The sequence below is a fragment of the Miniopterus natalensis genome, chromosome 13 (assembly GCF_054644295.1).
Source record: "Miniopterus natalensis isolate mMinNat1 chromosome 13, mMinNat1.hap1, whole genome shotgun sequence".
Lineage (NCBI taxonomy): Eukaryota > Metazoa > Chordata > Mammalia > Chiroptera > Miniopteridae > Miniopterus > Miniopterus natalensis.
The window spans coordinates 11565550-11577335 of NC_142093.1; the positions used below are offsets into that span (position 1 = coordinate 11565550).

The 11786-nt window shown below is 50.5% G+C and overlaps 2 protein-coding genes across 3 annotated transcripts; both read right to left on the minus strand.

Moving 5' to 3' along the window:
- Positions 1-71: 71 nt before the first annotated feature.
- On the minus strand, positions 72-452 carry UCN (urocortin). Its single transcript, XM_016210238.1, has one exon. It carries the CDS (start codon positions 450-452, stop codon positions 72-74), a length of 381 nt encoding a protein of 126 aa, XP_016065724.1.
- Positions 453-1481: 1029 nt separating this feature from the next.
- On the minus strand, positions 1482-11786 carry MPV17 (mitochondrial inner membrane protein MPV17). Of its 2 annotated transcripts, XM_016209560.2 has the most exons (7): positions 11717-11786; positions 4656-4771; positions 4385-4477; positions 4195-4290; positions 3917-3949; positions 3604-3656; positions 1482-2621 (listed from the first exon to the last, which is right to left on the minus strand). In XM_016209560.2, exons 1-7 carry the CDS (start codon positions 11784-11786, stop codon positions 2552-2554), a joined length of 531 nt encoding a protein of 176 aa, XP_016065046.1. In that variant the 3' UTR covers positions 1482-2551. The 2 variants fall into 2 exon arrangements, with proteins under 2 accessions (XP_016065046.1, XP_087679559.1); XM_087823433.1 differs by lacking the exon at positions 3604-3656.

An 11786-nucleotide genomic window follows, 5' to 3' on the forward strand; every position in this document is an offset into this window, starting at 1 on the left:
CCGGTTGAGCAGGTGCCAGCCCGGGGGTAGGGGGTGGGGTTCGAGGTTTGGGGGACCCCAGGCCCCGCGGGTCACTTGCCCACCGACTCGAATATGATGCGGTTCTGCTCTGCGCGCTCCCGCTGGCTCTGCGTCCGCGCCAGCTCCAGCAGGGTCCGCAGCAGGTGGAAGGTGAGGTCAATGGACAGTGGAGGGTCATCCCGTCGCGGCCGTTCGCCTGAGGTCCCAGATCCCCATCCGCCCGGCCCTGCGCGGCGGGGGAAGCGCTCCGCCAACAGCAAAAGGAGCGCGCGGGCTCCGCCGCCCTGGTTCCGCGTCCCGGGGCTCCAGCGCAGACTCGGGTCCTGGACCCTGGCCGCTGCCTCCTCCTCCGGGTTCCACTGGCTGCTCCCCGGGTGCAGCTGTGTCAGAAGCAGCAGCGCCAACAGCGCCTCGCGTCCGGCCATTCTCATGGTGCCACCGGCCCTGGACACACGGGAGCAGCTCAGGGTGAGGTGCGCTTGGAGCAGTTGCAGGTGGCACCACTCCCCTTCCCGCGCACGTCCAGCGTCCCCGCCGGTCCCCTTCGGCTGCCGCCCGGTGCCCACAACCTTCCCTGCAGCCCCGGCTGCTGCCCAGTCCTGTGCCACCCTTTCCTCTTTCCCTCCCTCCCTCCCTCCTAGCGGTCCCGGTAGGTGAGCGGAGTGCCAAGTCCTGGTGCTGAGGGAGTCCGGGAGGACGTTCTGAGAGCCACTCACAGGTTGCGGGAAGAGCGTCTGCACAGTGCAGGACGGAGGTCCAGTCTCTGTCCCTCGAGGCGAGCTGATAGCGGGCGCCTTGGGAAACGCGGGGTCTGTCCCGGGACCGCGGCCAGCCTTATATAGCTCTCCGACAGCTCCGACTGACGTCAGCGAGAAGCATGCACTGATTGTAGAGCAATGACGGTCGCAGCTTGGAGTCCAGCGGGTTTCGAGACCCCAAGGGGCGCGTCTCTGGGGCTTGCGCTAGCAGCGACAGCGGACTCAAGTGAACAAGAAGCTGGCTGGGGCGCAGAGATTTCCCTGGGAGCCATGAGAGAGAGTCGTTCACCACTTAGAACAGTCAGCAGTGAGTAGGGCCGGTCTCCAAACCGGACTCGTCCGGATCGCCACTCTCCTTTGGCACAGAAAGGGTGGCTGGGTTGGGGAGCTGTCCGTGGTGCTGGCTGTGCCCTCTGCCTCCAGAGGGGTCAGCCGCATTGGCAGAGTGCTGTGCTGCTCAGACCCACTCCCTTGCCCCAGCTACCAGCTCTGTAAACTGAGGCCCTCAGGATAGCGCAGCGGGCACTCAGCCATCACCATGGTACCCACCTAAGAGGCAGCTGAGGCAGGCTGAGTTGGCCAGGATTCTTGATCTTATTCCAGCCCCAGGATTTAAATTCTAGGGCTGACTGGGGCACCAGAAAAAAAGGTTTCTGGCCTTAGAGTGCTTTTAGACCATAAAAAGCTGATCCATCTGTTTCTGAGTTTGTCCCAAAGTGATAGTTTAGCCAAGTTAATTTTTCTCCTGGGAATCACAGCAGCAGTATTTTTACTGTATCTTTGACTCAGGTTAAGATCATTTGGTAGAAAGGAAGCATGGTGTCTTAGTCCATTTGAGGAGCTGTGACAAAAAAACACACACAAACTGGGTGGCTTATAAACAAGCATTTATTTCTCACAGTTCTGGAGGCTGGGAAGTCCAAGATCATGGTGCCAGTGGATAGTGTCTGGTGAGGATCTGATTAATGGTTCATAGATGGCACCTTCTTGCTGCATCTTCACGTGGCACCTTTTATAAGGATACTAATGCCATAAGGGCTCTGCCCTCATGACCTTCTCACCTCCCAAAGGTCCCACCTCCTAATACCATCACCTTGGACATAAGGTTTTTCACCATATGAATTTGGGGGTTATACAAAAATTCAGTCTATAGGGTATGGGTTCAAGTTTCTATTCTGCCACTAATTTGTGGCGTGGACAGGTCGCCTCACTTCTATGGACCTCAGTGTCCTCATCTGTAAAAGAAGATTGGGCTTGGTGGTCTCTACGCTTCTTTCCACCTCTAGAAATTTTGACTCCCCAGTATTTTTCTGTTGGGTTTTACTCATTGCCTCTGCAGATTCCAGATTACATTTTTATAACATATTCATGGACGTCCACATAAAGAGTTTGAGGAGATCCCCAAAGAACTGGAGCTACACTAGGGCCAGGAATGGTTAGAGAAACAAATGTATCAATGAAGAGTGGGGATAAATGGCACTTGCTGGGATATAGGAATAAACTAAAGTTGCCAAGATCATATGGTTCAGCAAATATTTATGGACTGCCTACTATGTGGTGGGCATAAGACCATTATAAAGCTTTTAGTGAATTCAAAAGGAGTCAGTTTACACTTTAGAGTGAAATGGGTCATTTCACAGTGTTGACTCCACTAAATTCTGACCAGCAAACGGATCCCCTGAAAACTAGTGTGCCCACTTTGAGGAGGACATCTGACCATTCCAGGGTCAAGCTGCATCACTGCAAGGCAGAAGCAATGGAGCGAGGCAAGCTTAGAGCTGATGTGCCTTCCAGGACAGGTAGGAGTTCCAGATAACAGCAACACACTGGACAACGGCCAACCTAAGGAACAGGAATGGCATCCTGAAGAGGGCGGATAAAGAGAAAGCAAAGGGGAAGAGACAGGAGAGTGTAATGAAAAAGGGTGGGACTATCTCTGAGAACATCCACGTTTAGATCTCCTTCCTCCAGCCCTCTCTGGAGGGGCGCAGACCAGAGGACGACCAGCTCAAGGCCTGGTGCTGTCCCAGAGCTGTCTCCTGCTCAGAAGCCCAAAGAGAAATACCCCCAGCAGCCCTCTTGCCTTGCATGGCTGTTATTCATGCCCTGTCTGGGCTCCTAGACGCCCGTATCTGTCCACCTTGTACCAGCTGGGATCTCATCTTCAAAAACATACTGCCATTGAAAATAGCACCTTTTTCTCTTTATTTTACCTTGCTTTAGTTTCAAAGACTGTTGCAAGGACCTACTGTTTCAAATTTGGCTCATAAGTCTATATTCCTTTTAGCTATGGTATTCATGCATGTTTTGACCATGTCCCCTCTGAAGAGTTTCATACTTTTCCTGGGTCCAAAAACCCCCTCACCTCCAATAATCTGAACTACTCATCTTCAGTTCTACCATATTTTTTTAATTGCAGTTTCAGTAACTACCTTTATTATTAGGGTAAAAGAATACTTTGCAGTGGACTAACCTGACCAGTAGACTAACCTAACCTACATGGCTCTTTGGTCTACCTTTCTGTCTAATCTAGGCTGCAGCCCCTAGGCACTGTCCCTGCAGCAAGTGTAGAGAGCTCAGGTGGGATGGAGCCAATGGTTGTGGAGCAGGATCCTCCCTAGGAAGACGAAAGGTCAGTGGGAAAATACTCCAGGACAGGTGCTATAATGAGTAAGAGGTTCTGAATAAAATGGTAGGTGTCTAGGAGCTCTGATCAGGGGCTCCTAGACGCCTGGGGGCGTCTAAAGTAGCTAAGGGTTGAGAGAATCACTTTGTCTACAACTGTTCATAATGTGGCTCTCTCTCGAAGAGAGATCTGCCATACCTGTAATGAAGGGGAACCAGGTAGAAGTTGGCTAGCTGCACAGCAGGCCAGAGCTACAAGAGAGAGAAGGTAAATGTTAGGGGGCTGCCTCCATCACCCAATCCCAGACTCACTGCCTTGCCTGCTCTTCCTCCAACTGCTGTAAACAAAAACAAGTTGAACAACTGGGTGACTGCTTTCCTGAGTGTGCTGCCTGCACTGGGAACGAGAGAGGAATCCCAACTAAGGGGTTCCTATGTCAGGAGGACCCGCCATCCCTGGGGACTTCTGGACTCAAGGAAGCAGAACAGGCAGTGCAGGTGTCAGCTCTTACGTAGTAATTGGTGATGAGAGCATCAGGATAATCCTAAGGAGACAAAGGAGGAACAAATGAATGCTTGCGCTTCCAAGCAGCTCCCACCTCCCAGTCCTGCCATTACATACTTCTGTTCAAAGACTGCACTCCTGCACCACACCTCCTTCAGCTCCTCCCCTCCGGAGCAGGGGACTCTACCTGCACATCCACCTCTCCCATCCCCATGAAGTCTGCCTCATTCCCCTGGGCATGCCAGCTGGACAGCCAGAGTTCTTCCCCACACCTGCCCAACTCACCCGCTGGAGTTTGGCCCAATTGTCCTGGGCTGACAGTCCATTGAGTGTCCCTACCAGTGGGAGGAAACAGCCTAGAAAACACGGGGCAAAGGCCCCCTAGGGAGTAGAAAGGAAAGTGCTGTGAGCACCTAAACCCCACCCTCCCCCAACACAGCTCACCCTGCCCAACTTCCTTTTTCCTTCTGCTCACCTGATCCAACAACATCTTCTTTAGAGCATCGGCCTTGGTGGTGCCAGGGATGAGCCGGTCCAAAACCCTGTACCAGCCTCCTATTACAGGGCCCTGAAAGTAAACCCCAGGGAGGGGACCAACTAGCTTTTACATCACAAAGCTCTTCCCCCAAGCATTAGAAACCAAATCCCAGGGCAAGCATACACTCAGTTTGGCTTAGATTGTGAGAGGCCAAGGGAAACAAACCACTATCCAATCCACCAGCAGCCCTTCTGTGAGCAGAACTTACCACAAAGCCACAGCCCAGAGAGACCATGGTCAGGGTCCGGCTAATCTGGTGTTTCCGCACACCTTGCCTCTCCACCAGCTGCTGTGAAATAACGTCACCCAGGCCCATCAGGGACCCTGTGCAGGGTACACAGATATTGTCAGGACACCTCCAGGGATGGGGCTGCCACTCCAAGGAGGTAGATAAGTCTGTTGACTGAATGAGGCTCTGGTACTCAGGGCCCAAGGGCTTAATTCTGGGACAAATGACAAGTCCCTTGCTGCTGCTTTCAAGCTCTCCTCTCCCAAGGATGGTGACACCTCGTGTATACTGTTAGAAACTGGGATGAGCAGCCTTGAGCAGGCCAGGGCCCAAGAACTCTGCATTGAGCAATGAAGGGAAGTCACAGTCAGAAACTGAAGGTAGAAGAAGGAGAATCTAAGGTACCAGGAGCTGAGAACTACAAACTGTCAGAATTAGAAAAGCCTTCCAGATAACTTAGAGGCATGGAAAGAATGGTTTTATTTTAGAGGTCTGGAAATAAAGGTCCACAATCTCACATAACCACTAAGTGGCAAAGCCAAGGCAAAAACCAGGCGGTTTGATTTCCTAGACAGTATTATTTCCAAGATACCACACTATGAATAGGTTGTGTAGAATGGTAAGGAACCCTGGCTGCTCCCTCCCCCCACCCCAAGGCAAGACCCTGGTCAATGTCCTTCACCTTGGTCTTGGGGCCTCTAATTGTGGATAACAGCAAGAATAATTCTTTTTCTAAGACATGAGTGTTCAAATGGTCCTAGTTAGGAAGATGACTGGTTGAGCTGGTAAGAGTCCCTACAGGAAGGAGTCCTGGCCACCTCTTAGCACAATCAGGCAAACCCAACTTCCCCATTCACAATCTCAGATTGAGCTGACAATAGGTATTATAGTCATTTCTCCCCCAAGCTTTTGCATCCGCTTCCCCTCCCCTCACTTGCACGGATACCCAGCTTTAAGCAGCCCTTGTCAGACACCCATACCAGAAACCAAGATCTAAATCATCACTATTTACAGAGTCCCCTGTCAGTCATGGTGGTGTGATGGTTTCTAGCAAATACACACTTATATATAGGACTGCTTGGGAGTGACCGTATGATCTCCAGCTCGCCTGTCCATCTCACTGAGTAATGAGAGTCCCCCTCCAGCCCCGGAGCCACCACTGTCCTTGTGCCCTCAATTAGCACTGGGCAAACACATCCTTCAACCCCTTTCCTTGGCCCAGAGCTGGCTCTGACGTCTGTGCTGGCTGCACACTCACTGCTCTTCCCCCACACCCTCTGTGCAGCCCTGCCCCTGAGCAGCCTAGTCAGAGGCAGCTGGGCAAGGCTGAGAGCTGGAGCTGGGGCTGAAGCTGGGACACCTGTAGGTGACTTAGGCTGCTGGTCTCAGCTGCTGGCACTCCCAGCCATGGAGCAACTCTGAAACCCCCAGCACACTCATCAAGGCAGCCCTGACTCCTCTTCCTGAAACTCCCACAGTGGTAGAGGTCCTCCCAGAACAACCTCCCGGAGGGACATGGACAGAATCCTGGACACTTCTGTTCTCTCATCCCCAGCCAAACCTAACTAACCGAGCCCCTGGCAGGTTAAATAAGCCAAGGAAAAATGCCAAATGTATTGCCCCAAACAACAGGACTACTCTGGGAAAGGGCATAAAGAACTCTAAGTCTAGTCCTAAGTCTTGCCCCAAAGGACCGCAGGTCAGGCTCAAGGTGTGAGGAACAGTTGACCAAGGGAAGGCTTGCTCCCCCTAGTTAGCACTTAACTCCCTATGCCCCTCCCTGACAACTTGGGGTCACCAGCTGCACTCCCAGGCAGGGAAGGGAGCTGCTGTGTCCATGCACAAAGGGAAGAGTGACCCTGAGAAGTCCCGGGAGGGTGGAACAGAAAGGCAGGCACTTATTAAATGAAAAGACTAACAATTAGACATTCTACTTCAGCAAGATGTTTCGAGTTTACAAAGGGCTCACATATCTAGTCCTCACAAAAGGTCTGGGAGGTAGGGGTCACACCTCTATTTAATGTCTTTGAGAGAAGAGGGACTTTGTAAGAAGTGGAGCTGGAGCCTGAACCCAGGCCTTCTCTCAAGGAGGAACAGGAGGCCATGGAATTCCCAGAATAGGCTGAGACTTGGGCTTAGGGGCCAGGGGAGGCCAAGAGACTCCTGTGGCTCCTATTCACAGGGAGTTCCTGCCTGAACCAGGCCCCAAAGGCCTGCATATCACAGACACTTCTCTTTTTTTCTCCCCCAACTGTGAGACCATCTCTGTTCCTTGTCACCTGTGGGGAGTACAAGCAGCAATATTCCTGGGAAAGAAACAGTCACAAAGAGAGGTGTGTGTTTTCATTCTTCATGCTTGCCAACTGTCACACAAGCTAAAGGCAAAGCAGGAATGAAAATCGAAGTCCTAACTTCTAGCCTCATAGTCCTGGAGGCCTGCAGCCTTTGAAAAAGATAAATTCCAGGCCCCCAAATCATGCACATCAACTGAGAGATACCAAGTGAAAGGGCAGCAGGAGGAGTAGGTGGTATGCAGTTCTGTCCATTTCAGACAGAACAGGACCCAGAGGTTCATCCTCTGCCCACAAATCATCGGGCCCCTGGATTCAACAACTCCAGGGTGGTCTATGGCTTTGGTCCCAGTGTAGAGGAAGGCCTGCGTTTCTGGTCCAGGTGATTGTTTGAGCAGAAAATGCTGACATTCAGATTCCTTATTCTGTCTTCCCCAAGCCCAGGTTCTGGGAGCCCTCCTAGGCATATTTGGTCTGGATCTTCCAGTGCTCTGGCTCCCCTTTCCTTGGACTTGTTTCTGGGGAGTTGGGGCTGGAGACCTGCAGACACATACTGCCTGAGCCCTGATGGGGCAGGGTGAGGGGCTGCTGGGCAGTGATGCCCCAATGCCAGGCTGGGCGCAGAGCCCAGCAGGCAGACGCTGGCGCGGGCGTGACATCATACCCCTGGGTAGGTGCCAGTTCTCATGCCGTCACTCCCGACCGGATTCAGCAGAGTGGGGGCAGGTAGGGGAGAGCCTACCTCTGAGCACAGATGTAATTGGGACCACCCCTCTGTCCACTAGTGGAAAAGCCCCAACTTCCACACCCTCTTCCTAGGCATGGGTGGAAATAAGTTCCCTACTTTGTTCCTCTCCGGGCCTTATGCATGGAGTCTTAGATGTAAGAAAAAGTGTTAATAGAAGAGAACAGGCTGAGGGGCAGAAAGCTGGAATGAAGGGCAGGAAGAGTGTCCTTGAGTACAGGAGACCTGAGTTGTCAGGTACAGCTACTGGCACGGGGCCAGTGGTGCCGTTGACTCATTCCTCCCCAGAAGTCTCCAGCAATTAACTAGCTGCCTGGCATAGGGGCTTGGTCTGGCAGAGCCCAGAGGGAGCTGGACCCACAGTGGAAAGAGAGAGTGCATCCTCTGGGATTGGTCTGAATGTCCTCCGCATTCCTGACCTGGACCTATCCTATTGCTAGAAAATGAGACAAAATGGAGGTCCTGCAGTTTGTCAGGTGTCCAAGCCCAGACCAACTGGGGCTACACTCAGCATTCAGAGCCCCCAGTAGTCTCAAGGGCTGGCAGTGCATTGGCAAGTGCTCTAGCTTCTAATGCCAGCTCCACCACTGACGATGTGAGATCTCAGTGCATGTCACCCCCTTGCCTCAGTTTCCTTCCATGTAATATCAGGGGATGGACTGAATGAGCTCTTACATCCTGGCTTAATTCAGACTCCAGGGAAAACAGTGTCTGCAGAAGCTCAGCGGTTCCCACAGCAGGACCAGGGTGGCCTAAGATGGATGGACCTGGGCCTTGGGCCCTCTGAAGGCTAGAAAGGCCCTCAAGAAAGGATGGGAGGCTGACTCAAATTCTGCAAAGCACACAGCAGACCTTTGCCCAGGCTGCCCAGTTCCTGACTTTGGCTTGGACCAAACTGAATGTATCAGACAAACTTTTGAATCATTTCAGATTTTCTTGATTTACTCATCTCTTACTCCAGCCACTACTGCTAATCTATCAGTCTGATAGATTCTTGCCTCTGGCCTATGCCACACCTGGGGCTGCACTGTTGATGCTTTACTTGGGGACTATGCATGGGGCGTTAATAATCCACATGGTGAACCTTTAGCCAATGTGGGATGGCAGCTGGTGGGTAAAGGTTTCTCCTTTTCTCCAGGAAAGACTACTCACCTGTATAGTCCTAAGAGGCATTTCTTTCTTTTTTAAAATATCTTTATTGATTTCAGAAAGAGGAAAGGAGAGGGAGAGAGAGAGATAGAAACATCAATGATGAGTCATTGATCGAGCCCACAACCCGGGCATGTGCCCTGACCGGGAATCGAACCCCAATTGCCTGGATCCTAGGTCGACACTCAACTGCTGAGCCATGCCTGGCTGGGCCCTAAGAGGCATTTCAAAGAGCTCCTCAGTCAGTTTTAAGGGATTGAGCAGCCAGGTGCCCTAAGCAGTGTACAGTTTAACAATGTATCCTTATATTAGCTCTTTCTCCTCCATCCCCTATGGGAGTCCTTCCTAAACCCTTACAAAGTACTTGCACAGAAGCTTCAGGCTCAGCTTTTTGGAGAACCAAGGCTAAGATAGTGGTCCATGTTCAGATTTCTTTTTATTGATTGATTTTAGAGAGAGAGAGAGAGAGAGAGAGATGAAGTGAAAGAGAGGAAGAGAGAGAGAAACATTGACTTATTGTTCCACTTATTTATGCTTCATTGGTGCCCTGAAAGATCAAACCTGCAGTCTTGGCGTATTGGGACGATGCTCTAACCAAATGAGCTACCTGGCCAGGGCTCATGTTCAGATTTCTGGCAAGTGAAACAAACCAACCGAAACACTACTATAAAAAGAATAGCTTGCTGTGCCCTGGTTGCCAACACTCAGAACACTCCCGGCAACTCCTGGAGCCTTGAAGTTTATTAACATTTTTAAATCTCTAAAGCCCTTTCCCAGAGATACTCTCTATACTGACTGTGAGGTCATACAACTAAACTCAAGTTCTAAATGGGGAAACTGAGGCTCAAAGAGGTTTACTGACTTGTTCATGCAGCTACTCCTAACTATGGCTCTGAGATTCAAATCTTGGTCTTCTAACTCCAAGTCTGAAATCTCTATTCTGTTTTCCAGTGTGATGAGCTACTCCATGGACCTTTAGGAACTACTGTGCTGGAATCTAAAAACAGCTCAGTGAGCAATTTCTACTTCCTCCGTTTATTTTTAGTTTGACTCAAATACACTAAGCAGCAGGAAAGAAAAAGTCCGAAAGGTTTGGAAAAGTCTGAGAAAAGTGCTACCTAGAGGTTGCTTCGGGGCTGAGCTGCCTCAGGAAGACTATGGGGGTGGAGCCACAGGGCTCTAGCATGGACAGACAAGTACCCCAGTTCAGCTACATATTTGCACTTGGGCCCCTTGGAGCTCCAAATCCTGCTCTTGTCAGCTGCAGATGCCTTGAGTAGGGAAACACAAGGACTATCCTTTCCTCTCTATTCTTAATGGCCAAGAAGGGGAACCTTCCTTCCGGCAGTCAGGGGCCCTGAGGGAATCAGGCTGGGCAAAGGGCCCAGCGTGTCAGTTCCCATCACAGCCACACAGTCCAGCATGAGTCACCACACACGCAGCCAGGTGAGTCATGCAGGCTGACGGACACTCTGAGGACAGGACACAGGGTGGTTGGGCACAGGAGGCTGGAGAGGGGTCTAAGGAGGGACAAAAGAAGCCATCTTTTGGCCAGTCCCCCAGTGAGGTTTCTAGTGCTGATGTGAAGCTATTCCAGTAACAGGATCGCTGTTCCATCCTGGCTTTCAATATACCCACCCCTTTCAACAGTCTCCCTCTCAGAAGCACATCGTCCTCATTAGGATCCTGTTCCCTCCCTCTAAACACAGGTAAGACCCCATCTTAACCCGATCAGTCTTGTATTGCTCCAATACTCATAATCCTTATAATCCTTCCTCCTATAAAACTTATTTATCTCTGTGACATCCTTTCTCACATTAGCTAATCTACAAAATGAAAATGGGTAACAAATGCAGGTAAGTCACTGGGTTAGGTTACCTTTGTAAGGTTGCTCCTCAATCACTGGATTTGGAGTAAAAATAAATCCTTGATTAGTATATTGTCTGGGAATGCATACATAGGTAGTAAAACCGTAAGAAAAGCAAGTGATATAAACAAAACTCAGGAAAGTGCTTATCTCTTGGGAGTATGAATTAGGGAAAGGTGCACAAAGGATCTCAACATCGGGTACTCATACAGGAGTATTCATTTTTAATACTAGTAAACTGTACATACAGCCCAGCTAGCATGGCTCAGGGGTTGAGCATTGCCCTATGAACCAGGAGGTCGAAGTTTGATTTCCAGTCTGGGTTTCAGGTTCGATCCCAGTAGGGGGCATGCAGGAGGCAGCCAATTGAACATCCTCTCTCATCATTGATGTTTCTCTCTCTCTCTTCCTTCCTCTCTCTGCTGATATATTTAAAAAAACAACAACACCCACACACAAAAGAAAAACTGTACATAACTCTCTTAATCATTCTTTTGTATGTTAAAATGTATTTCACAATAAAAAAACACTAAGAAAAATAAAATGGGATAATAATCCTGATTCCAGCACTTATTAGGTGTGTAATCTAATGGAGACTCAAGTAATCCTAGCTCAGAGACCTTTGTGGGGATTCTAAGAGACAATGTGTGTGAATGTGATTTGCACACTGTAAAAGTTAGAGGAATGTTTGCTATGATTACTTTTCTAAGTTAAGGCCTCCTAGGGAAATGCCTTTATCCTGAAGGGATGACTCCTCAGCTTTTTGAGGACTTTCAGATCCTACTTTACAGCTAGGCCAACTATGCATATCCCTTTCCTTAGGGGTCCCTACCCTCCAAAACAGACTGGAGATAGCTTGGGATGAGAGACAGCCAACTCTTCAAGGGGGGTGAATAGAAGCAAAAAGTGAGGGAGGTGTGGTGGAGCAAGCTTCTGCCTTCCAAATTAGCCTACTCTGGTCCCACTCAGGTCCCAGAGGGGCACTCACCAGCTGTCAGGACCTGTACTTTCCACGGGTGAGCAGTCAGGGCCCGCTGGTATGCCCGCCAGAGTGCCAT